General features: G+C 52.1%; 1 protein-coding gene across 12 annotated transcripts in view; it reads left to right on the top strand.

Annotated features, from left to right (window-relative positions):
• ARHGAP22 (Rho GTPase activating protein 22) overlaps positions 1-27,253 on the top strand; it is a 181,490-nt gene that overhangs the window by 77,407 nt on the left and 76,830 nt on the right. For 4 of the 12 annotated variants that reach the window (XM_069572450.1, XM_069572447.1, XM_069572449.1 and 1 more), the window contains one exon: positions 4,250-4,331. The exons of 6 other annotated variants lie outside the window; for them this stretch is intronic. Coding sequence is in view for 2 of the 6 variants with exons in the window: in XM_069572446.1 (XP_069428547.1) it covers positions 24,832-24,883 (52 nt within the window). In the remaining 4 variants the exon portion in view is untranslated. Of the gene's footprint in view, positions 1-4,249; positions 4,332-24,574; positions 24,884-27,253 lie in introns of those variants that run through there. 2 more of the 12 variants (XM_069572446.1, XM_069572445.1) reach the window with 1 other exon arrangement.

Genomic DNA, 27,253 nt, shown 5'->3' with positions numbered 1-27,253 from the left:
AGATGTGAACGGCTGCCCAGAATCTCAGAGCAGGACAGTGCTGTCTTCTGGAGCAGGAGGAGGACACGTAGAGGGCCACACGGCTCTGACATCTGGGCCTGGTTCCCACCGCAGAGCGCCTGTCTGCTCTGGGCCCTGCAGACCACATTTCTCAAGATAAACTGCTGGAAGCTCTGGTGGGGGACGCTGCCCAGTTCAGAGGTCTGGCAGGTGCCCTCCCCCTAACATACTGTTTGGGACCCCCACCCTCTCCCCAGACGCTGGGTGGACATCCTGCAGGCATCCGCCTGGGTGGGGATGGCTTTGAGGCCCTGGGTTTTCTGTTCCACCCAGGCATTGGGGGCTGAGGTATGAAGAGAGCAAGAAGTAGCACCCTGTGGAAGTTGGGGAGGTGGTAGGTTGAACCCGGGCTTGCCAGCAATGCCTCTGCTCCCTAGAGGCAGGCGTCTGCACACAGAAAGGAAGGTTCCAGGGCGGAGAGTCGAGAGGCCCAGCCCATGTGCCACCCCGCTGTTTGTGCCTTTTTTCTGCGCTCCCCCAGCAGGACACGTGTCCCCACAGCACCCAGCTCTGACCAGCTCCCGACCGTCCTTTCCAAAGTCAGGGAGAACTGGTCAGAAGCACGACCCTGCCACCCACAGCCTGCTGGTTTTGGACAAGTCACTCAATGACCCTGTGCCTCCGTTTCGTCACTTACAACTTGGAGATAATAAAGCCGATTGCCTTGGGTTTGGTGAGGATGCAGTAAGAGCCCAGGGCTCAGCATTGACGCTGGTATTTTTTTCATTCTTCCCTCCTCTCTGCAGTCTGTGTATCCTTATTATTAATGATAACAACACAGTTCCCGCTTAGCTATCACCTGTAAGTTATCAATCCCAATACCGTTTGATGCATGCCCCAACACGGGTATCCACAGGGCTGAGAGCCCAGAGCAGAGGGTGGGGGTGGCTCACCTGGGTGGTTGGGGAAGATTTCACTCAAGCTAAGCCTTGACAGGGAACGGGAAATGACCCAGCTGAGCAAACAAGAGAAGATCAGCCCTGGAATGATCCAGAAGGGAGGAGAGTACACAAAGGCACAGAGGGCTGGAGCAGTAGGCTGTGCGGGAGACGTGGTGTGCGGAGGACCACAGTGGAAAGGCAGGTGGGGACCTGGTCATAAAGGGCCTTGGCTGCTGGACAAAGAGGCTTGGACTTAGCCACTGCACATCTTCAGCAAGCAGGAGGGATGGTTAAAACCAGAACTGTGTGTTAGATGAGCCACCGATGCAGTGGTTGGGTGGGGGGGGGGGATTGCAAGGACCTGGCCGATGAGGTAGACTGCTGCTCCTCCTTGCCACCCGCTGCCCCGACCCTCGCCCCGGACAGTGTCCACAGAGGAGGCCACCCTGCCCTGCCAGAATGCTCGCCAGTGAGCGAGGTGGGAGTGGGGCGCACCTCATAAGCTGAGCTGATTAGAGTCAAGCTCTAATTCTTCCTGTGTAGCTCCAAGCTCGCGTGCCAAGTTCTTGGCAAGGGGATCCTGATCGTGCACATGCCTTTGAGGTCTGTTTAGGTGGGTCCCCAGACCCAGCCCAGGCTTTCCTGGGGGCTCAGTGGTAAAGAATCCACCTGCCAGTGCAGGAGAGGCAGGTTTAATCCCTGGATCAGGAAGAGCCCCTGGAGAAGGAAATGGCAACCCATTCTAGTAATTTTGCCTTGGAAATCACATGGACAGAGAAACCTGGAGGTCTGCAGTCCATAGCGTCGCAAAGAATTAGACACTATTCAACTACTAAACATCAATAACGACAGACCCAGCCCAGCCTCTGACTTGCTGGGGGCAGCCGGAGCAGGTGGCCTTGGTTTGGTTCCCCAACTGTAAGATGAGGAGAGTAGCCTTCCACAACCAAGCTTCCCCCAGGAGAATGGGTTCCAGCAATTTCTTCAGGCTGTGCTGGGTCTTTGAAGCCTGTCTCAAGCCTTAAGCTTATAGCTACCCGTCCTTATTTGCCTGCAGCTTGGAGCAGATAGGAGAACTGCTGCCTGCTGTCTCTATAGCCTGACCTTGAAGTAAAGCCAGCACACACAGATTACTCTGCAGAAGCAGACTGATAACGGGGCTCCTGCCATCCCTGGAGCATCGCTCATCTCATTAGCCGCCTCCTGAGCGGGATGCCGAGCTCAGCCTATCTCGGCACCTGGTACCAGCCAGCCAGCGTATCAGCCTGACCCCGTGTGGCCCCTGTGGCGTGCCAGACGATGGGTAATGACCAGAAATGAAATTAGATGAGCAGTTCACAAACACTCCCCATCCCTGAGGGTGGGAGAATCAACAAATACGAAAGTGGTTTCCGGCACCTCCTGCTCTGTGGTCTAGCCCTCCTTAACCTCACTTTTCTTTACTAAACACGGGACCAGGTACGGGGGACCCCCGTTGGCGCCCCTGGAAGTTGCAGAGGAAGTTGCAGTTCATCCCTTTGGCCAAAACCACGTCCTAGAGCAGCCCCGTTCGGTAGAAATACAAAGCAAGCCACCTTTGGAATGAAATCGACAGTCGCCTGGCTCAGTCGCACCAGCTGCGTTTCGAGCGGTCACACGTGTCTGGTAGGGCCATACTGCTCGGTGGAGGCCTGGATGCGGAGGCGACTGCATGTCGCGCCTGACAGAGAGCAGCTCAATGCTGTTGCCGTTTGGTTGTTAAACCATGTCTGACTCTTTGTGACCCCAAGGACTGTAGCCTTCCAGGCTCCTCTGTCCATGGGATTTTCCCAGGCAGGAATACTGGAGTGAGTTGCCATTTCCTCCTCCAGGAGATCTTCCTGACCCAGAGATCGAACCAGTGTCTCCTTCTTGGCAGGTGGATTCTTTCCTACTGTGCCGCCTGGGGAGCCCAGGTGCTCGACAGGTGCTCCAGAAATGAAGGGGATGGGAGAGGAGCAAAGGGGTTGGGAGGAAGCCGAGGCTTTGGAGTCAGATACTGAGATTCACATCTTAGCTCCCCCGCTCACTAACGCCAAGGATTCAGGCCAGTAGCGTCCATGCTCTGTGTCTCATTTTCATCCTGTGCTCGTAGCAGTAGTAAAGCTCCCTACTTGGCAAGAAAGCTGTGCACATCACGTGAACTAAGATATGTGGCCGTGCAGAGGCCGTGCACGCTCCACAGCCGGTTCTCTCTCCCCTTCCGCCCGCCCTTCTCTCTCTCTCTCTCTTCTTTCCTCCCCCCTCCCTCCCTCCCTCCCTCCCTCCCTCTCCCTCCCTCCCTCCCTCCCTCCTCCCTCCCTCCCTCCCTCTCCCTCCCTCCCTCCTCTCCCTCCCTCCTCCCTCCCTCTCTCCTCTCTCTCCCTCCTCCCTCCTCCCTCCCTCTCTCCCTCCTCCCTCCTCTCCCTCCTCCCTCCCTCCCTCCTCCCTCCTTATCTTTCAACTTCTCTCTTATCTGTCACACACAAGCAAACTTCACGTTTCTTCCGTTTGTGGCTTTTTCAAAACAAACAAATTCCAGCCCTCCAGCAGTGGTTCTCAAGTTTACCTGTATATCCGAGCCCCCGCAGCACTCCTCAAAATCCCTGGGTACTAGGCTCATCCCCAAAGTTACAGATTCCGAGATCTGGGATGGGGCTGGAGACTGTGTTTTTTTAACATGCTCCCAGATAATGCCACTGTTGCTGGCCTGGGATAATTAGACAGTTTGAAAGGGAGCTCATGGAAGAAAGGGAGAAATTTCATATTTAATGCCCTTAACGGGGCTTTTTCCTGCTTTTTGAAGATAGAGTCCAGCAGCTTTACTTTGCACTAGGCCCCACAATTTACGTACTTGGTCCCAAGCATAGCGGAGGGCAGTGAGGAGACCAGAGGCTCTGTTCATGGAGACATGAGTCTGGAATAAAGGAAGTGAGAATCCAGCACTGTGCTAGGAGGGTCCAGTGCAAGCAAGGCTGAGCTGCTCCGCTGCGGAGGGAAGAGGGCACCGAGGGGCTTCACGGCCAAACAGATGTGAAATGCTGCAATGTAGGAGCAGGTGTAGTTGTGCTTTGTGGGGGCCACAGACAGACCAGGCAGGGGGTTTTTTATTTGCTATTTAACTAGCACACTCCCTTGGGCATGGAGATACTCGTGGGATAAGGGGAGACCACTCGCAGGCACCCAGGGTCCCCCGACGTGCAGTGCACACGCCCATCAGCTGCCGGGTCTCCCTCCCAACAGCCCCTGGACCACGGCTCCATGCCCCATCCTGGACAAGAAAGTCCATCCCGACATCTTCTTTCCCACAGTCCGAAGCCCTACTCCGTGCTCTGGTGCTGTCAGCCAAGCCAGGGATTGCCACCACCGTGCTCCACCCTGAGACTCTGCCGGGTATGTGCTCCTGACCCCAGCTCTCCACCAGACTAGGGGAAGGGGTGGCAGCAGTCACCGGGGGGAGGCAGAGGTGTGCTGTTGGCCCGGGGCACCAGGAGGCAGGGGGCGGCTGAGCATCCCTGGAGGCAGGAGGCTCAGGGGCAGGACCACAGGAGAGCTGAGGTTCCAAGCCCTTGAACACACTCCAGTGGCCCATCAGACCTCACTTACCAAATACAAATTTAAAGACAAAATGATTGACAACCTCAAGACAGCCACCAGAGAGCACCGAGTGCCTAGCACAGGGTCCTTCCCAGGGGCTCCTTTGTACCTGCCCTGGTCACAGGCCCCTGAAGCCAGCCCTGATTGTGGGCCTCTGGATGTAAACGCAGGACCTGTCTGTTCTTTTGCACTAGGCTCCAGCCTGTGAATGCAGCCTAACACCCCTTGTTGACCTCTTCCTGAAAATTCACTAGCCCTTGCAGCCTCCAGTCATAAATAAATTCAGTTCTCGTCTTACCAGTGTTCTTATCCCATCCATAAACTTGGCACCCAGAAGGCGTACAGCTTCTCCAGGGGCTGAGTGTACTCCCCCCATCGCGGCGCAGCTCCACGTTCTTTCCGTCCATCCCTGGCCCCGGGTCCGAGGCCATTGCTGCCCTCTGTCCTCTCCTTTCGGTCCTGTTGACAGAAATGCTCCTAAATTCGCTGCAAGTCTCTGCTTCTCCCACATCCTGAACTGCTAAGGCAGAGGGGACTCTAAGTGGATCTCCTGGTACCCGCAGAGGGCATCAGGGAATGTTGACCTGGGAGGTGTCGCCTGCATGCTTGCAAGGTAAGGCTGTGGTCCACCAGGAGACTGGACTGAAGCCGTCTCTCTTGTACGAGGCCAATCAGAAAGAATCTTTAGTGGCTCACCCAGGACTGTCCGTCACCAGGCAGCCTAGCCTGGCTTCCTGAGTGTGTAACACGGTCCTTACTCTAGTGTGTTGGCTCAACTTCACCTTGGCAAGTGTGACATTCTTCCTGACTCTCTAACCCACGGCCTTCTGGTCTGCACCCTGAGGGCCGCCTGCATGGCCCGTGGGGACTCCAGGAAGTGTCACGCCCTGGCTGGGAGAGGCGCATGAGTCCGGCTCTAGGCTCACCACTGCCATCCTTATTCCAGCCAGGCGACCCACCTTCTCCCATCTTGGGGCTTCTCATTCGAGCCTGTGCTTCCCTCTGTGGTTGCACCTTTCATGCATAGCTTGAAAAGCGCCTCTTGGTTTTTTCCCTTCTTTTCTTTTGGGGCGGTTATGTTTCTCTCATCAGACTTAGGTCTCTAGATGCAAGGTCCCCATCTGACTCACGTCTCCAGCTCCGGCCCAGTGCTGTGTGTCTGGCCTTGATGGGAAGCCCTGGGGGAGACATGCACAGCCGTGCCGGTGTCCTGGGGCAGGAAGCAGCTTGGCTAGCTCTGAGCCATTCGCTTGGTTAGATCCCGAGAGCCTTGGCATGTGGACAGTCTTATAGGCGATGAGGACCCACAGAAGGTCCTAAACAGGGGAAAGCTAGGATCATATTTAGCAACAATGAAAAGACTGGATTGAGCTGGGTGGGGGTGGGGTGGGGGGCGTGGCACGCTGCTTCAGTAGAGCAGCAGGGACTGCTCAAGTTAGAACCAAGCAGAGGCCAGGAGGATGGAGGATGGCTGGGAGGTGAGATGTTCAGGCCTGGTGAGGGACAGGATGTTGGAAGTAGAATCCAGGATGACTGCTGGGTAATGGCCAACTAAGAAAGGACAGAGGGAGCGAGCAGCAATTCAGGGATAAAGATGATAGAGTCAAAGTGAGGTCACAGGAGCCCAGGCTGGTGGCCGTGACACCTGGATTCGGTGTTGCAGGGAGCAGGGCTTCTTGAGGCTTCAGTTCCGCTCCCGTGGCATCTGATGTCCCAGCCCTCCCCCGCCGTAAGTGATGCGGTTTCTCCATTCAAGACCAGGATCAAGGATCTAGGAGGCGGTCCAGACTCCACACGCTGCCTGCAAACCCCTCCCCACAACGAGTCTCCTTAACGACAGAGTTCAAAAACTGGACCCAGGGACTTCCCCAGTGGCCTAATGGTTAAGAATCTGCCTTGCAATGCAGGGGATGCCGGTTCGACCCCTGGTCAGAGAGGCAAGATCCCACGTGCTGCAGAGCAGCTAAGCCCAGATGCCGCCACTACTGCGCCCGAGTACCGTAACTAGAGAGTCTGTGTGATGGAAGATCTCGCGTGCCGCAGCTATTTTAAGACTCAGTGCAACCAAATAAATGTGTTCAAAAAAAACAGACCCAGACCTTAACTACGTGGACTTGGTCAAGTCGCTAACTTCTCCGTGCCTCAGTTTCCTCATATATAAAATGAGAATCAAGTGTCTATACGTTGGCTTAGGGGTGGGTGTGAAGCGGCTGGATGTGACTCCACAGAGGGAGCAGAGGCAGCCTTATTCTGGTGGTATAGTTAAGTGTCTTAATGGTGGTGATACTTTCATGTAACTACACGTGTGATAAAACTATACAGACCCCTCAGCAGACACACACACACACACACACACACACACACACACACACACACCAGTGTGCATAACTGGCAGAATCTGAATCAGCTTTGTGGATTGATCGCGCAAGGCCAGGTTCCTGGTTTCCATGGCGGGATGCAGCTACGCAAGCCGCTAACCCTGGAGGCGGCTGGGTGTAGAGTGCACGCGGCCCTGCTGTGCAATTCCTTGCGATTTCCTGTGAATCTCGAATTATTTCAGAAAACTTATCCCATAGTGTTTTGGGGATATGATCATCTATATCTTGCTGCTGCTGCTGCTAAGTTGCTTCAGTTATGTCCGACTCTGTGCGACCCCATGGATTGCAGCCCACCAGGCTCCTCCGTCCATGGGACTTGCCAGGCAAGAGTACTGGAGTGGGTTGCCATTGCCTTCTCCGAATCTATATCTTATGACAATACTATCCTGTGTTAAGTATTCTGTAAAGTTTAGCAGTTATTATAGCAAGGTGTCTACAGAGTCAAGAAATAAAAGATCAGCGTATTTTAAAAAGTGGTTAGCAACCTTTTCAAACGATATACTCAGTATGTTTTTTAACCTTCAGATACGTTTCAGCCAGAATGTCTGCAAACCTAGATGAATGGGTCCAGCTGCTCATATTAAAAAGTATGGCAAATACAGGACTTTCTCCTAATTTTGTGACTTTCTGGCCATTCTGTGGTTTACTGATTGATGATTAACAACCAGGTCCCTTGTTTCTCAGAAGTATTTCAGCTGGGGAAAAAAAAAAACATGGAGAATATTACTTGAAAATCGGCAAATGCGGTATTGAACTGCTCACCTGATGCTTCGTGGCTTCTCGGACACCGTGTGTGGCACCCCTGCAGCCCTGGTGACTGTTCACGTGTCTGCCCACCTTCTGTATGGCTGCCTCTCATGTGCCCTGACCCAGACCAGGTACAGGAACATGACTGCTGACTGATGGAACAGAAATCCAGTCTCAGGGGAAACTTGTTAATTCCTTCAAGAGCAACTGGATATTCCTGGGATAGCAATAGGAGTACGTTTCCTATATTAACATCTTCCACGAGACACAAGCAACATGAGATTCTTAAAGTCATCTGTTGAGTTTCTTTTTAGAAATAGAAGTGGGAGGGGCATCATACAGGGTACTGGGTCAATCTCCCTGACACCCAGTATGCAGGCCTTACACTCCCATTGTACCGATATGGTGAGTGAAGCGCAGAGGGGTCACTTGTCTAAAGTCATATGACTAGTACCAGATGGAGCCCAAGGTCCATCCTGGGGAGTCCCCCCTCAGGGTCCCAACCTAGGCTGCCAACAGGAGCTGAGGCGGGTGCTGGGCACCACAGCTCTGAGACACGGAGGGGTGCAGACAGAAATGCCTCAGCTAGAGACATAAATCCCGGGTAGGAAGGTTGATGTGCAGTCTGCTCAGTGCCAGCTCAGAACAAAGATGCAGATAAAATTCTTTATGAGTGACCTCAGCTAGACTAAATCTCTAGATAAATTAGGATGTGGGGAGGAATGTGGCAGGGGATTAGTGGTGGGGAGTTGAATGACCCAGGTCACCTCTGAGAAGCCAAGCCCAGGTACAGAGGCTCCTCTGGCAAGCGAGCCTTCAGCTTAGGAACTTCTTTAGATGCAGGGCTATTCTTTAGGTCCTTCCTAAACAAGATGTGGTCCATGGACCAGCTGCATCAGCATCATCTGGGAGCTCTTTGGAAATGGAGATTCTCAGGCCCCACCCAGAACTGCTGAAACAGAATCTGGGTTATAGGAATATGTCCTGAGGGATTCATGTCCATGTTAAAATGCAAAGCAATGCTCCCAAGTGAAGCAACACCAGTGTGATGCAACCCTGGACTACGAGCTCCTGAAAGAGGGCCTTACACCGGTGCACGCAGGGCCGGGTGCTGGGCTTTTCAAGATGCTTGGTACAATAAAGCTGTGAAAAAGCAGCAACTCAAAAGCAGGAAGGAAGCTGAAAGTGATGGTAGAGAGAGGCAAACAGTGGCGAGACACTGAGCCTACTTCCCAGGCTGCAAGCCAAGCTTAAACCGGGGCTGATTGCCCATGAGCTGATTCTGGCCCATAGGACGTATTTTGTCTGGCTCATGGAGCATTTTTATGCACAAAAGATTTTACGCATAGATCCCAGGTGGCGCTAATGGTAAAGGGCTTGGCAACCCACTCCAGCATTCTTAGTTGGTGAATCCCATGGACAGAGGAGCCTGGCTGTCCACAGTCCATAAGGTTGCAAAGAGTCGGACACTAATGAAGTGACTTAGCACACGTGCATTCAATGGAGATTTCTATAGGGTGAAACTGGGGCTGCTTTCCCCATACAAACAATTAACAGGAGCTCAGTAACAGCTGCCTCTTTGGACAGAGCCTGAGTATCCACTAGTTAGCCAGAATCCCCACCTTTTCCTACTGCCCCATCCCAGTCTTCCTCCCCGCCGACACCTGCTTTTTCGGTACACCTTACCCTCTCACCTCTCTATAAAAGTTTGAGTCTGTGAACTCTAGTGTAGATAATGAACAGATGGCTGGAAAATGATAGCTACTGTGTATTGGCTGAGCCATTCGACACCTCCATTTATTGTCTTGTGAAGCTGTAATTTAGGGCGAGTTGTTCCATCACATCCGCTGGATCATGGAAAAAGCAAGAGAGTTCCAGAAAAACATCTGTGTCTGCTTTATTGACTATGCCAAAGCCTTTGACTGTGTGGATCACAATAAACTGTGGAAAATTCTGGAAGAGATGGGAATACCAGACCACCTGACCTGTCTCCTGAGAAATCTGTATGCAGGTCAGGAAGCAACAGTTAGAACTGGACATGGAACAACAGACTGGTTCCAAATAGGAAAAGGAGTCCGTCAACGCTGTATATTGTTGCCCTGCTTATTTAACTTTTATGCAGAGTACATCATGAGAAAAACTCTGGACTGGAAGAAACACAAGCTGGAATCAAGATTGCTGGGAGAAATATCAATAACCTCAGATATGCAGATGACACCACCCTTATGGCAGAAAGTGAAGAGGAGCTAAAAAGCGTTTTGATGAAAGTGAAAGAGGAGAGTGAAAAAGTTGGCTTAAAGCTCAACATTCAGAAAACGAAGATCATGGCATCCGGTCCTATCACTTCATGGGAAATAGATGGGGAAACAGTGGAAACAGTGGCAGACTTTATTTTTGGGGGCTCCAAAATCACTGCAGATGGTGACTGCAGCCATGAAATTAAAAGACGCTTACTCTTTGGAAGAAAAGTTATGACCAACCTAGATAGTATATTGAAAAGCAGAGACATTACTTTGCCGGCTAAGGTCCGTCTAGTCAAGGCTATGGTTTTTCCAGTGGTCATGTATGGATGTGAGAGTTGGACTGTGAAGAAAGCTGAGTGCCAAAGAATTGATGCTTTTGAACTGTGGTGTTGGAGAAGACTCTTGAGAGTCCCTTGGACTGCAAGGAGATCCAACCAGTCCATTCTGAAGGAGATCAACCCTGGGATTTCTTTGGAAGGAATGATGCTAAAGCTGAAGCTCCAGTACTTTGGCCACCTCATGCGAAGAGTTGACTCATTGGTAAAGACCCTGATGCTGGGAGGGATTGGGGGCAGGAGGAGAAGGGGACGACAGAGGATGAGATGGCTGGATGGCATCATGGACTCAATGGACGTGAGTCTGAGTGAACTCCGGGAGTTGGTGATGGACAGGGAGGCCTGGTGCGCTGTGATTCATGGGGTCGCAAAGAGTCGGACACGACTGAGCGACTGAACTGAACTGAACTGTTCCATCACGCTGTCTGAGACTCAGTTCTGGCTCAGCCTCTGCCTAGGTCTGGGGTCCTGAGGGAGTCACAGTACCCCTTAAACATCAGTCTCTTCTTCTGTAAAATGGACTCAGTAAAAGTAGCTTCACGTAAAGCATTAAGCCTTGTCCCTGCAACGTAGTTAGCAGTAGCTGATTAGTAAGATGTAGGTAATTGTGGTTACCAGAGCAAAATAACGCACAGGCATGCAGGTGTTTGCTCCCTGCATTGCTAAAATATGGGCATTAGTTATCAACACTTTCCACCAAAAGGCATACAGAATGCATAAAGTTGTTAATTTCAGTGAAGCTAAATATACATTTCAAATAGAAATTATATACATATGGAAAGCATGAAATGAAAACATAAACTTATGAAATATAAAGGTTAAAAGTATTACCCTTCTAATAAAAATTATTAGTAGATGAAATTAATAAAATGTTATTCAAAAATAATAAACCAAGCCCTTTAAAACAAAGAAAATTTTAATAATAATGAACCCTTGAAATGAAATCACACTATTTGATGTTACTTTTGAATCATGAGCATATTTTGGTGCCCATTTTTTCTAACTGCTATAAAATTTTTGAGATTGTTCTAAACTAAATTTCAAACTAATATTGTCCTATGAGTACTTTATCTTTAAATAATCTTTTTTCTTATTCAGTATTCTAGAGGGTTTTTTAACTCTTTTTTTTTTTTTTTTTGGTTAGCAGGGGCCACATCTTTCAATTGATCATGAGCCCAGTTGTATTTCATAAAAAGCATTTCCAGTTTGTCTCACCCTCTGCAGTGTTCTCCTGGGTAGGTGACCCCATGGGTCTGGTGGATGGGTCACAGGGAACAGCTGTACTTGGAGGCCACTGGTTTAGAAAGTCTTTGAAACAGAATAAGGATTTATGTTGTGATAGAGGCGCCTTGGTTCTTTTCCCCCTGTGGATTGTGGAGGAATAGAAAACCACTTTCTAAATAAGTTTTCCTTACAGGATCCAAACTTCTGTTAAAATAGTTCCCCAAGTGTAAATGATTCCGATTTTTAAAAAACATATCACAAAATACCTGTAGTCCAGTGTGTTTTAAAATCCCACTATTCTGGAATTCCAGAATGTTAAAAACTGGAGTTATAATCACTAAATAAAACACCCCACCAGATTTGGAAGTTCTTCTCCAAGTCAGTGACACCTTCCTGGGTCCCAAGGGCACAGCTGCCCCTGATGCTTTTCTGCAGGCTTGCATTAGAGGAAACAGCCTGGGAGGCTGTGGCTGGGAAAGCAGGGAGGTCATTAGAGAGGTCGTCGTTGTCCTGAAATTCGCGTCCGGCAGAAGTCTTGGAATGTAGCCTTATTTGCCAGTGCAGTTAGTTAAGATGAGATCTGGAATAGGGTGCGTCCTAAATTGAATGGCGCGTCCTTATGAGAAGAAGTCTGGACCCACACGCACTCACAGGGGCGGTCATGTGAGGAGGAGGCAGAGACTGGAGCGATGCAGCTGCAGGCCAAGGAAGGCCAAGGATTCCCCACACCGCCAGAACTAGCAGGGAGGCTCGGACAGCCTTCCCCAGGGCCTGCAGCGGGGAGCACGGCCCTGCCAGCCCCTCCACTGTGGACTTCCGGCCTCCCGAACGCTAAGGGACAGACTTCTGTTGTTGTAAGCCACCCAGTTAGTGCTAACTGTTGACAGTAGCCCTGGCAAACTGGGACAGCCATGCAGTTCGGAGCCAGGTGGCCAGAGCAATGGTTTGGCAGCAGGACTTTCACTGGCCAGGAGAGTTCAGCCTATGTTCTTAAGGCCCCCACCCCCGAAGGCCCGCCTCACCTCCGTCCCCTCCTGCCTGGAGGGTCCCCATCCTCCTGCACAGCCCCTCCCTCTGAGCAGCCTGCTGCCCCAGCTATGGCCCATCATTTGCTCTACCTGTGGCACTGCCTGGTCACTTGCAAATGCTGCCAGCGGTCCAGTGGGAAGAGCAGAGCCCCAGGAGCCCCAGAGGACTCCCGGGAGAGGAATGGCTCCTTCCCGCTGTGCACTGGCCTTGAACAGTCACCTCATCTCCTGAGCCTCATTGGGTGGTGACAGAGATGACCCCGATGGGCCTTGGCAGGGATGCGGGGTGCAGCGGTACATCACCCAGCCCCTCCCACCCCCCGGCAGGAGCGATGAGAATCCGGGCATCCTGGAGAGCTGGGCCTTTTCTGACCGCCCACGGCAGTGCTGGAGCAGGTGGGCCCCGGAACACACCTGCAGCGGGCGGTGCTGTGCTCTAGGAGCCGCTGTCTTCATCTCTCTCTCTCACACACACACACGCACTCACACACACGCACTCACACACACACGCACTCACACACACACTCACACACACACACGCTCACACACACACACGCTCACACACACACGCACTCACACACACACACGCACTCACACACACACTCACACACACACACGCTCACACACACACACGCTCACACACACACACGCACTCACACACACACGCACACACACACACACACACGCACGCAGGCCGGGCTGAGTCGGGCAGGGGGCTCGGGTCTGTGGTTTCCCGTGTCTGGCACAGAGTGGCTCTCCACAAATAGCTGCCTCAGGAATGATGCTGGAGAGGGAACGAGCAACCCACCAGATGGGTCAGGACCAGGTGCTGTCAGACCAGCCCGCTGCGCAGGAGCCTCCAAGGAAGGAATGTGCAGCCTGGCGGGTTTTCTTTTCTTTTAAATTGAGAGAAGCTGTCCTTCTTTGTTCTGTGAAGGGTCACTTAAGTGGCCTTCTTAGAGATGCAAATACAAGACAAGTAGGCACCCAGCGTCCTGGGATCAGTGCTCGACCGGGGCCCTTTTGTGCCCAGTAGTGGTGGGTCCTGTTTTGTATCTTAAGTGGCTTTTGGCAAAAATCCTGCGCTTCTTTGGCATGCCTCAGAAGTGGGATCCGTGGGGAGAAATGGGGCGGAAGAGAAATGTGTGGACTAAGTTACACAAAGAGCCCAGGCTTTCTGGAAGGAATGAGATGGCTACCTCACCACTGTGTTTTTACATTTGTTTTTATTACAACGAGAACCATTACATCCCACCTGTGAGAGCGCAGGCACACAGGAAGCAAGGGTCTCACGGGACAGCACTGTTTCCATATGCCGTGCAGCTGGCACTTTGCACTCTGTGTGTCTATCTCGGTTTTAAACCTACAGGCCAAGACCCCTTGAGTTGATTTCATGACCCCTTATTGGGTTGGAGTCCATAGTCTGAAGAGTGCTTCTTGTGGTTTGGTGGTCAGGAGACCTGTTGAGTGCACTAAGGCCTGGCTGTGGGAAGGATGCTGCTGCTATGGAAACAGAGACTTTGGTGTTAGTGAGCTCCCCCTGGGACTGTAACCAGGGAGATGAAAATGGTGGTCCTTGATACTAGAGCTGGTCTGATCAGGTTATCTGAGGCCAACTTGCCCTGGAAATTGTGTCTGTGTGTGATCTGACAGAGCGGAATACGCTAGCTTCTGCACTCTCTCCCCACGCAGGTCATGTTACAGAGGTGCTGTGTGTCCCTGGAGAGACTTGCAGACCCTCTATACCCCCTTGGGGATATTTCCGTGATGCCCAGCAATCCATTCCCACACAGCTATAATCTCATTGCCACCACCAAGGCCTGCTTGGGAGGGGCCTGCCCCATGCCCACCGTCCGGGGGCAGCCCTGTGGTAGCACTCGGCCAGAAAAGCCATAGTCACACCCTGGTGCTTGGCCTTTAGTCAGTTCCAACTCTTTGTGGCCCTTTGGACTGGAGCCTGGCAGGCCCCCCGTCCATGGGATTTGTCAGTCAAGAATGCTGGACTGGGTTGCCATTTCCTTCTGCAGGATGTCTTCTCAACCCAGGAACCGAACCCGTGCCTCCCGTGTCTCCTGCATTGCAGGCAGATTCTTTATCCACCGAGTATACCGTAGGGGTCCTGCCTTAGCAGGCGGGGAGTCCTCCAATTGAGGGGAATGCTGAGGCCTGAGCAGAACACCCTGGAGAAGTTGCTATTTCCACAGCAAAATCTTGGGAAACAGGGGCTTCACCCATCCTGGCACCTATGCTTTAGACACATCGCCAAGGCCAGCTTCTGCTAAGAAACCTGATGGTCGTCAGGATGGGAGAGAAGTGGCCTGGGAGCTTACCCACCGGAAGCAGAATCGGGAAGCCAGGCTGTGCTGCCCTTCCTCTTTCCACGGCTAGGTGGCAGCAGCGAGCAGAAGTACTTGAACCCCTCTGTGGACAGGGTCATCCCACTTCTCTCCTCTGCGCTGAGATTCTCCCAGTCCAGCCCTACCATCTCCCCTCCCCTTGCCCAGCAGTCCTGGCTACAGTTCTGCACTATGACAGGGAAGTCTGCGGGGCACGTACTCACTCCGATGATCTCTTCTCTCAATGCCTCAGTTAATCCTCACAGCCCTTCAGCACCTTCAGCCCCATCCAGTGCCCCACTGAAAGACTGAGGGTCTTTGAAGGGTGGAGTTCAATTCCGTTTCAGTCAAGGCACTACAGAGGCCAAACACAGGCTCGCGCACCAAATGGCCCAGCTGCCCCTCAAGGTACCTCACCTCTTTGAGCCCCAGGGTGGCAGTCAAACTCATTTTCCCGTGGCCATGCAGCTTTTCAGCCTCCCCCGCAGTAAGACAGGTCACATGACTGAACTCTGGACAGTGGAATGTGGGTGGGAGTCTGGGTGCAGTCTGCTCGCAGCCCGTAAAATCCCCTGAGAGCTCCGTGTTCCCTCCTTCCTCCTCTGATAGACAGGATCCAGGGGGAGGACTTGGGGTCCTGGAAGGAGCCTGAGTGCCTGCGTGACTGCCTGGAGCGGAGCCCTCTGGTTCATTCCCGCACTTCACGCTGACCTACTTGACGCGGTAACCCCAGCACAAAAGTGTCTGTTTATAGGGTTAAGACTCTGAGACTTGTGGTTGTTGCGTAATGTTGGCCAGCATCAATTTCTGATTAACCTGCGGTTTCCTTGCCTCTAACATGGGGTTTTCTACACTCAGTCTAAGGGTTGTGTCTGTGACATACAGTGTGTTCAAATCACCAATCCTTGGGGCTGGTGCACTCCAAGCATTCAGAGCGTCACCAGGTAACTGAGGTCACTCCCTTGCACAGTCAGTATCTGCAGCAGCAGTGGTGCCTACACAGGGGGGACTGACTAACCCCCAGGTTATAGCGCCCTGCCCTGAGCTAAGCGGACTGAACGGCAGGTGGGCCATGCTTATGGCAGAGAGGCGAGCGGGGATACTGGGAGTCTTCAAAGGTGCACAGACCCCCAGGTTACAGCGCCCCGCCCTGAGCTAAGCGGACCAAATGGCAGGTGGGCCATGCTTATGGCAGAGGGGCGAGCGGGGATACTGGGAGTCTTCAAAGGTGCACAGACCCCACCTATGCAAATGCTTTGTCAGCTGGATTTTTGCCAATACTGTGGAGACTAGCCATTATCTGTAATGGCTACAGGGCAGTATCTGTAATGGAATGACGAGCTGAGGGGATTGAACTGAGGCTCCTCAGTTCAAATCCTGTCTCTTCCACTTACTAGCTGTGGGATCCCACGTAAATCACTTAGCAGTTCTGTGCCTCAGTTTCCCCATCAGTAAAATGGGAGTTTTAATAGTGTTCTGGTGGAGTATGGCTTAATATATGTAGAATGCTCAGTGCTTAGCACACAGCAGGTGCTCAATTCATGTGGCTCTTATTACTGAAGGAAGTATCCCACTTGGTGACTCCTGGTGAAACAGCTGAGACCACCTCTGCGCCGTAGCCCATGGAAAGGTCTGACGCCATCACAGCTGCCAGAAAGTGCCCCCCGGCCCCTGCTCCCTGCAGCGGCTGCTGCAGCTGGTCTACCTGGACAGGAAACAAAAGCCCCCAGGACCATGTCTGTGGGCTCCTGCTCTTTCCCATGCTGCATTTCTCCTGAGGCTGGGGGAGTAAAGAAAGAAAAGCAGAAAGAGCAGGTGGGAGCAGGGCTGCGGGTGAGACTCCGGGAAAGACAATGAGCTTTGTAAAATTCCTCTTGGGCAGTCTGGCCAAGTTCAATGGCTTCAGGCCACATGAACAGCAAGAAAAATGTAGCCCAGGAATTTCTCCCCAACCATGCCCCTTGTCTTTCTCTGTGAGAATTTGGAGCTGCAGACACATTCCTTCCATGAACAACGTCTGCAGCAGCTGAAGGCCCATTGGCCAGAGCTGGGGAACCAGCTGGCCATGGAGCTCTGGGGCCCTGCCCTCAGGGCCCCCTCCTCCCTGAGCGCTGGGCACAGCAAATGTGCAGGAGGATAGGCTCTGGCTGGCAGACTTCAAATCCCACCGTGTCAGACACTGGCCCTTCCTGGGCACTGCGGGCCTCTCCTGAGAGCAGCTGTCCAGACAGTTTGTGCAGCTGCATTTCCCTAATCTGTCACCCAGAAGCGGAAACTAGACATCTTGGACAGAATCCCCACCTCTTAGAGATGGGAATTCACTTTTTTTCTAAGCCAAGTACTTCCCACGTCAAGAGGAAACAACTTCCCAGTGCTCTAAAATTCTTCTGAACAGAGGGCAAAGTGCATAAAGCCCATGGGCCAAATATGGCTCACCACCTGCTTTTGTGAATAAAGTTTTATTGAAACACAGCCACACCCATGTGTTTCTGTATTGTCCATGACTGATTTCCTGCTGTCAGGGCAGAGTTGAGTAGCTGCTATGGAGATAACGTGACAAAGTTTAAATACATTTATCATCTGCCCCTTAAAAAAAGTTTAATTCCTTGTTTAAAATAGAATGTATTCAGTTCAGTTCAGTTCAGTCGCTCAGTCGTGTCCGACTCTTTGCGACCCCATGAATCGCAGCACACCAGGCCTCCCTGTCCATCACCAACTCCCGGAGTTCACTCAGACTCATGTCCATCGAGTCCGTGATGCCATCTAGCCATCTCATCCTCTGTCGTCCCCTTCTCCTCCTGCGCCCCATCCCTCACAGCATCAGAGTCTTTTCCAATGAGTCAACTCTTCGCATGAGGTGGCCAAAGTACTGGAGTTTCAGCTTTAGCATCATTCCTTCCAAAGAAATCACAGGGTTGATCTCCTTCAGAATGGACTGGTTGGACCTCCTTGCAGCCCAAGGGACTCTCAAGAGTCTTCTCCAACACCACAGGTCAAAAGCATCAATTCTTCGGTGCTCAGCCTTCTTCACAGTCCAACTCTCACATCCATACATGACTACTGGAAAAACCATAGCCTTGACTAGATGGACCTTAGTCGGCAAAGTAAGGGCTCTGCTTTTGAATATGCTGTCTAGGTTGGTCATAACTTTTCTTCCAAGGAGTAAGCGTCTTTTAATTTCATGGCTGCAGTGTATTACTTTCACTTATTAACTTATACTCATGTTATTCCACAAAGGCTTTGAAATGGCTTCTAATGAGAACACTTGAAATGAAGTAACAAAATAGTAATAAATTTATAAATTAAGGACCTGAGAAAATGCAAATAAAAGTAGAAAAGTAAAATCAGGAAACAAAAACATAAACGTGAAAACCTACTGTGGGGCCTTCATACTTGCCAAAATTGAACTTTAAAATTTCCCTGAGCATCCTGGTAGCCAAAGGAAGAAGAGAAACGGACTTAAGTCTCATTAAGAGAAAGGAAAAGACATACCAATCCATATGGAATCCACAGCCTTTTCTAGCACAAAGCAGAGTGGGCTTGCTTCAAATAAACTCTGTCTTCCCCAGAATGACATTCTTCATTAAAGAAAGAAAAGAACCCAGACCAATGAGTCTGTAAGGTGAATAACACCAGTGCTGTTGATGAGGGATAATGCGGGTATCGGAGGGAGTTAGTTAACATGTTTAACCTAATCGCTGCTGTTGTTCAGTTGCTAAGTCACTTGGACTGTTTGTGACCTCACGGACTACAGCGTGCCAGGCCTCCCTGTCCCTCACCCTCTCCTGGAGTTTGCCCAAGTTCATGTCCATTGAATCGGTGATGCTGTCCAACCATCTCATCCTCTGCTGCCCTCTTCTTGTTTTGCCTTCAATCTTTCCCAGCATCAGGGTTTTTCCCAGTGAGTCAGCTCTTCTCATCAGGTGGCCAAAGTATTGGAGCTTCAGCTTCAGCATTAGTCCTTCCAATGAGTATTCAGGGTTGATTTCCTTTAGGATTGACTGGTTTGATCTCCTTGCAGCCCAAGGGACTCTCAAGAGTCTTTTCCAGCACCACAACTTGAAAGCATCCATAGTTAAATCCAAATCAGTTGGCTTCCGTGTACTGAGGTAATAGCACACAACATTTATTTTGAGAGATTGTAGGGGAGGCCTGTTTTCTGCTTATCATATTTCTACATCTGTTTCGAAGCAAAAACTGAGGCTGAATGGGGAAAGCCCTGACTTGCCACTAATTCAGCTTTAGTGCCCGGCACATCATAGGCCCTGAAGAAATGCTTATGAGGAGTGGACCTAGCATCTCTGGACTTCTCATTTCCCATGGTAATGAGAAGGCTGTATTAGAATGGATGAAGTCCCTTCCAATTCCACAACATCCGTGAGATGGCATATGCACATTGGATTTGGGCCAAATTTCTATCAGATCAGAACCATGATAGGAGGAGAAGATGAGAGAGGGGAACACAGGCCAAAAAGCCGGAGGCAGGGGGCTGGCTGTTAAAAGGTGTCCTGTGGTGGTCAGTCCAGGTCAGCCCAGATTCAAGGACAGGCTCTCCCACCCTCCAGCTCTGTGACTTTGAGAGCTCATATAACCTGGGCAGGTGTCCATCTTCTCACCTCTAACGTGAGCGTTATGACATGTCACCATCATGAGGCTGCTGTGAAAATTAAATGAGATACCGCCAGCCGTAGGGGCAGATTTGTAATAAGCATTGTACAAAGTGCTTTTATCTTCAGGAAGCCCCCTCTGATCAGGTGTCAAGGCTAACAGTGAAAGTGAAAAAGCCGCTCAGTCATGTCCGACTCTTTGTGACCGCATGGACAATATAGTCCATGGAAATCTCCAGGCCAGAGTCCTGGAGAGGGTACCTTTCCTTTCTCTGGGGGATCTTCCCAACCGAGGGATCGAACCCAGGTCTCTTATATTGCAGGCGGTTTCTTTACCAACTGAGCTATCAGGGAGGCCACCAGGGAACAGACATTACCCTGGAAAGCTAAGACAGCAGTGAGCCTCACACGGCCTGACTGACGGATGCCCTCTGATGCCCTCCAGGACTCCCCAAGGGCTACCTTTTTCACCCTAAGTCTCGCCTATGGACGTGCCTTAGACCTGTGGGGCCTGCGTCCCAACTCTGCTCCTTCTCCCTTTAAAATATCTACCACAGAGTTAAGAACAGAGGCTCCAAAACAAGACAGGCTGGGTTCTGATCCCAGCTCGGCCACTAATCAGCTATGGAGTTACCTCACCTCCCTGTGCCTCAGCTCTCCTCTGTAACGTGGAAATGATGACGGTAGGGGACACACGGGGCTGCTCTGAGTTTCCGTGGACTGCCGTGCTCTTAGCCAGGCAGCGTTGGCCATCAGGATGATGTTTCACCCCCAGCCCCCAGGTCTCATTGTGTTAGTGCCTCATAAACTACCCCCAACCTTAGTGACTTAGACGTTCATTTGCTCTTGTTCTACAGCATGGGCAGGGCTCGGCACGGAGAGCTCGCCTCTGCTCCACTTGTGTCAGTTGGAGGACGCACCTCCAGAGTGGCCCCACTCGCGTAGCCTGACCTGGTTGGGTCCAGCTTCCCGGAGCGTGGCAGGATCAGGAGAGTCCCACTGCTCTCCCTGGACGACAACGGTGGAAGCTAGCAAGCTTCTTAGAATTTAGGCCCAGGGCTGGCCCAGGGCCACTTACTTCTGTCACCTTGTTAGTTAAGGCAAGCCGTGGGGCGGCCCAGATTCCAGGAGACAGGGGCACACAGGGTGTGAGGTCTGGGGGTGTGCATTGCTGGGGGCTACCTTGCTAGTATACAGCTCAGCTTGATCTCCGTCTCCTCTGCATCTCTCGTCTGCCTTATGCCGGCTTTCTCCCTGCTCTGGTCTCGCCCTTCTCGTCCCCCCTTCACCCCAGCACCAGGCTGATCAGTCAGAATCACAGACCGCATCATACCCTAAATGCCCTGTTTCTTCATGTGATAACACTGCTTGCTCATTGGAGGACCATTCCCACGCCACCCCCAAGGTGCTAGACTCCTCATCGCATCTCAGCTGTCATCTCAGAGACCGCTCCTCTGGAGAGCCTCTCTGACCACCCTGTGTAGACTGGGCCCTGTCTCCCCCGGAGCCCCCAGGGGTCCTCCTGGCACCCCCAGAGCTCAGGCCTGGGCTCTGCTCGGGCGTTCAGCTGTGCTCAGCCATCATTTGGTACCTGGGTGAATAAATGAATGAAAGAATGATCACAGTAGCCCTACAAAGCCACGTCCACGATGGCGATGCCATGTCCCCATTGCTGCTCTGCCCTGAGCTGCCCAGGGCTGAGCCCCCATCTTGAGATGGCACCCTGGGGTTACCTTGGGTATGAGCTGGGAGGGGAAACCACCCTCCTGCAGAGGGGCAGAAAGGTCAGGCCCTGAGTCTCCTAAGTTAGTTCTTGAATGGCCTGCACACATCTGACAGTCAGGTTCTAGAGGGCCAAGATTCCAGCAGCAGCAGCAGCCTCCTTAAAAATAAACCCATATTCTCACCACCAAACTTTGAGTCTTTCAGAGAAATTGACTAAAGCAGCAGGAAGTGGAGGCCTGGGTGGGTAGGGGTAGCCCCGCAGAATCGTCGTCCTGCAAAGCTGGTGTCCAGCCCTCCTCCCAGAGCCCATCGTCCTCGCTGGATGCCCACCCCCTGGTTCAGGCTCTGCTTTCCCATGGCGTCTCGGATGTTGGCCTTGCAACTTAGGAATATGTCTCAGGGCCCAGCTCCCTGCTCAGTTTTGTAGAGTCTGGTGGCTTGAGCTTGGCTGGAGCCTTGGAGCACCGAGTGATCCTGAGGTTTTGACTCAGTTCAAGATGGTCTGGGGTCATTATCAATTCAGGGGCTTTGTTCAGAGTTTAATTTTTCAGGTGAATTCTGTGCTCAGTACGTGCTTTTGCAATTGCAACCCATGACTCTATGCCTGGTGGGGTAAATGCCATTCTCCGATTTATCTATCCACCCACCCACCCACTCACCCACCCCCCCCACCCCCCCCCACCCACCCCCCCCACCCATCCACCCCCCACCCATCCACACCCCTCACCCACCAGCCTACCCACCCACCCACCCCCCCACCCCCTCACCCATCCACCTCCCCCCCACCCACCAACCTACCCACCTACCCACCCACTCACCCACTCATCCATCTATCCACTCATTCACCTACTCAACCCACCCACCTGTCTATCTACCCATCCATCCATCCATCCATCCTGATTCTGACACTTGTCATTTCATTGGTCTTGGGCAAGTCTGTTTACCTTCCTGAACTTTCGTTTCTTCCTCAGTAAATTGAATCTAATGGTGCCTTATGGGGTAGTCCTGTGATTAATTGAGATAATAGCACATATGAGTTGCCTGGTGGAAAACACATAGTTAAACACATTGTTAATGTTATTTTCCTTCCCTCTTGAGAAATAGACACACAACTAGAAAACTATAAAAAGACAGTATATAATCAGGACAATAAAAGTGTGTGAAACCAAAGGCAGTAATATTATAAACTCTTGCCTTGCGTTCTGTCTCATAAACTGTCCTGGGAGTTGATATTTAAAGCCACTTTGAAAAGTTGAGTATCCCAAAATATATTTGAAAAGTTGAGTATCCCAAAATATATTTGAACGGTTCAATGGGGATGCTGACCCTCTATAATAGGTTCATTCGAAATGATCCTGCTTTGCTACTTCCTCTTAGAAAGATAAACAAGCAGCCCACAATGGCTGCTGTGATGTTTTCTTTTAAATCTTGCTTTCCAAATGTAGTACTTGGCTGTTGGACAATCACCCGGGGGCTCGCTCCCCGCACATGCTCTCCCTGAATGCAGGAAGCTCTAGCTTGGAATTCCTGGGGCCTCATTAAGCCCGCTGTGACTAAGTGATCTTGCCTGGTGCTAAAACTGTTTAAAATGACTTGGCAACAACCAGAAGTCAGGTCTCTCTGTTTTTTCTCAGTTACTCCCTCTTTGTAACCCCCGCCTTCATGTCATGAAATGAAAACATCTTTCTTTCCGGATCTAGTGCAGGACAGCGCTCCTCTCTCCCTGAAGAAGCCTCACCCGGGTCTTTCTGGAGAGTTAGAGAGGGAGGCAGAAATCTGTCCCACTGCTGTTAATCTCTCCTTTGAATGAGACTTAACTCCTGGGAAAACCTCTCCCCTATTCCAAGTCATTCTTTCCTCTCTTCCCTTGCCTCCCCCCGCCCCCAACAATTAATTCTTCTGCTCCATGCTCTAGGCAGCCTCTGCCTTAGGCCTGGCCTTGCCACTGCTCTCTTACAGACTGTGTCTATTTTCTCAAGATGGGGTGAGGTAGGGAGGGAAGGAGAAAATCCCAGTCGAGCAGAGGCCATCAGAGGTTGACCATAGCCCTGTTTCAGGGGCAGGAACAGAACCTAGGAACTGGATGGGTGAGAGGGAATCTAATATTAAGAATCCATCTCTGTGCCAGATAATTCTTCTCATTCGACTTCAATTCTACAATAATATATGAATACGCCTTCCTTTTAAAAAATTAGACCACTATAAGAATGCCAGATTCCCTTGACACCCACTTTCAGTCCGTTCCCATCTCTTGCTCTTTCCCTGGAGGGAACCACTTGATTATTTTGTTTTCTTCCCAAGTATTTTTCCTGGCCCAAGTGTCTAGAGCAGTGCCTGGCATGGAATGGGCGCTGTACAGTGGAATAATGTTCTGAAGGTGTGTGTTTTAGGTAAGGACTACGAATCCATAGATCTTCAACATCCAGCTGCAGCTCCCTCCCTTGATAGCATTTATGGAAATGCAAGTGTATTTGATCATCCCTTTACTGACGAACATCTTTTTGGTTGCAATTTTTTGCAGTTACAAACAGGGCTGCAGTGAAAAGCCTGGTATAGGTTATCCTGAGAGTGTGGGCTGATTTCTTGCTTGGTCCCAGGGTCTGAGCATTTTTAGTTTTAATGTGCACGTCGAGTGTTACCTTCCAGAGTGATGGCACCAAGCAAGCCCTCACCAGCACTTGATGATAGTGCCCACTTACGAGTGCCACTTGCCCACTCTTTGCGACTCCATGGACTGTAGCCCACTGGGCTTCTCTGTCCAGGGAATTCTCCAGGCAAGAATACTGGAGCGGGTTGCCATTTCCTTCTCCATCCCACTTACATAGCACTTCACAAAACGCCGGATGTGTCCTAGAGCATTTTAGCGATTATGCATTAAATCTTCGCAAGGATCCCTCGAAGCATTTCTATTATTTTTCCTATCTGATAGATGAGGAAACTGAGCACAGAGTGTTTGAGTAACTTGACACCATCAAACCTTTAATTTGTGCTCAGGAGACCGGTCTCAGAGGGGAAGTGACTTATCCAGAGTCACAGTCCATGGATAGCCCAGCCAGGTTTGGGAGAAGCTTCAATTCCTCAGTTATAGAGTGCAGGCGAGCTGGGAACCCGAGAGCAGGGTGGCCCTTGTAGACGCGTCCCAAGTCACCACGAGATGACCTCTCGGAGGATGCTGGGGGAGGGCTGGCGCCGCCCTTGCAGCGCGAGGGGACCTTTCCTTCCGGTCTGCCTGCATCGCCCACCACCCGTCCCGGGTTCCCTGCGGGTAGAGGAGGGAGCCGCAGGCCGCGCCGGCTCGCACAGCACCCCCTGGCGGCCCCTCGCGAGCGCACAGCCCGGCGCCCCGGGAGAGTAACGGGCCGTGGGGAGGGCGCCCGCGAGGGCAGGGAGCCGGCGTAGGGGCCGCCCCGGCGCGCGGAGATAAAAGCGGGCCGGCCCCGCGGCTGGCGCGATCTGCGCATTCTCCTATTGATTAGCAGGGTCTGCCCGGAGGCCGGGATACCGCGGAGCGGGACCGGCACGAAGCGTAAGGGAGACGGAGCGGCCGGGTCTGTGGCCCCGTGCCGGGCTGGGCACCGTCCGCCAGCCGGACATCGGCCACCCTGCTCCGGGGGTGCGGGCAGCAGGCGGCGCGCCAGGCAGCGAAGCTGAGCCGCGGGCGCAGGCGGCGGCTATGGGGCTGTGTTGCTGCAAAGACTGGAGGGGACACCTGCGAGCGCCCAAAGGTAACTCCCGGGCGTGCACGTGCGCCGCGGACTCGGGACTTAGGCGCCCAGGCGAGGGGCGCGCGCCGCCGGTTCCCTCCTGCAGCCACTGGAAGCTGCCCGGGCCCGCCTCGGGGATTCGTCCGCAGGATTCCCCCGGGCCGCCCGACACCTGCTTCCGCCGTGGAAAGGGCTCAGATGTGGCTGCAACTTTCCCCGGTGTCCGAACTTCGGAGCGCGCGTCCAGAGGCTCCTCTTGCTCGGCGGAGCCCGGCTGGAGGTTAGGGTCCCATCCCGGGGTAGAAAGGGAGCCGAGAGGAGGGGAAAGCCCGCCCTAAGGGGTCCGGCGCGGACGGTGAGCGCCGGCTGCTGGTCCGCCAAGTCCAAGGCTGGGTCGGCGGAGCCCTTGGCTCCCGGCCCCGCCCGCAGGTCCTTTGCAGAGAGCCTGGTTTGCTCCCGTCGCCGCCTCTGCGGCTTAACCGCCTCGGAGCGGGGCCATTCATTCTCCTCGCCCGCCTCTGTCACAAACTTGGACCCAAGGGCCCTGACTCAGAGTTTTCCAAAAGTCGCGGGGAGCTGCTTGTGGAACGCAGCGGGCTTGGAGAGGGTTCCAAGCCGAGAAACGCGCCGAGGACGTTGGCGGCTGCGGAGGTCCGGCCTCCTCTGGGCAGTGGCCCTTCTAACTTAACCCTTGACTGGCTGAAACTATCCCTGTTGATTGCCAGAAACAAGATAATGCAACCCTTTACCGCAGCGCCTCCCAAGCTCGTGGGAACCTAAAACCCACCTGTCCCTCGCTTATTAAACATGCAGATTGCCTAGCCTCACTCTGACCTACTTCCTGGATAGGCTCTGGGGAGGGGTCTGCAAGGCTGTGTGTTTAAGGGCTTCCCTAAGTGACTGGCGTGACAAGGTGAGTCTGGAAAGTCTTGTCTGTAAACTATAAGGTGGGTGCCGGCTTTACCAGATGGGCTCCAGGTTCTGGTTCTTTGAAAAGTATATTCTGGATCCTGATAAAGAAAGGTTGGAATATGTCAAGCAGCTTGAAGAACTCTTGTCCAGGTGATGATAAAGATGGCACAAATGTATTGGTTTGTTCACAAAGAGTTTGAGGTCGTTTTTAACATGAGAAGTAAATATAACAAAACCAAATAGGGCCCTACACGTAAACATCAGATAGAGCAAAGGGAGAAAGAGCCCAGTTAATCTGGCCATAAGATAATATCTGTGGTTGAGCTTTTGTGCAGCTCAAATGAAATAAGACGAGTTTCATGGTCCTCATTGCCCTAGAGCAACAGTTTTCCTAACTTTGATTTTAACGAGAAAATCAAAGTTAGTTTGTGTTTGGAAGGAATAGATGGAGGACAAGTGTATCTTGGCTGCTGCAGTAACCAGCGCCTCCGTAGGATTCGTAGGATTCGTAGGATTCAGAGGGCAGGGTCTGGCTCCTGCTGACTGAGGTCAGGCCAGAGCCCAGAGCAGAGCAGCAAGGATTTCAATAGGGGCCTAGAGCAGCTTTGGTCTTTCTGGACCACTTCTCAGTAAATCCTGTTGGGAGGTGGAGCTTAAATCCTAGAAGCAAAGGTGGATTTGCCAGGGCTGGGTTAGGGAAGGTACTTACTCAACTAGTAACCCCAGAAGGGAGCAGTAAGAGGGTCTGCTTCTGGGGCTGTCTTCTGGGACTATGGACCCCAGGTTGCACAGTCCATGTGAGAAACAGGCCTGGTGCAAGTGTGTTTCCCACTTTGCTCCCATCCTCCCAACCCATCCTAAGACAGAGCTGGCCGGTGCAGCCTGGGAGCAGGGACCCAGTGTGAATCACTCACAAAGTCCTGAAGCCTGCCTAAAGCAGCAAAGCTGGACAGTCCTAGAGTGGGAGGGGCAGGGCAGCACAAGGGTGCCAGAGTGCACCTGCCCTGTCCAGAGAAGACAGGCAGCCACTGGCAGGCAGGAAGGAGGGCCTGGAAACGGAGACATTTGTGGCTTTTGTAAGAAAAGTATTTGTTTGGCTGCACTGGCTCTTGGTCAAGGTGTGGAATCTTGCATCCTCGTTGCAGCATGTGGGATCTTTCCATGTGCCATGTGGGGGCTAGTTCCCTGACCAGGGCATCGAACCCAGGCCTCGTGCACGGGGAACGCGGAGTCTTAGCCACTGGACCATAGGGGAGTCCCAACATGTGGTTTTTTAATGTAAAAATCTCCAAATGTTTAAATGTTGTTGCCTCATTTAACAAATTTGGACCCATGTGACCCGTCTGGCTGGGCAGGAGACAGTTTGGATCGTTGTTCCAAATGGGTTCTACTATAAACAGGGGAGCAAGGTTTCTTTGGTCGCAACCTTAGAAATCATGAGTTATTAAACTTTGGGAGGCTTTTCCCTGCAAGACTTCA

Source organism: Ovis canadensis, chromosome 25, assembly GCF_042477335.2.
Source record: "Ovis canadensis isolate MfBH-ARS-UI-01 breed Bighorn chromosome 25, ARS-UI_OviCan_v2, whole genome shotgun sequence".
NCBI classification, from domain to species: Eukaryota; Metazoa; Chordata; class Mammalia; order Artiodactyla; family Bovidae; genus Ovis; species Ovis canadensis.
Note: the sequence above shows the minus strand (reverse complement) of the source record. Positions and strands in the feature narration are given on the sequence as shown.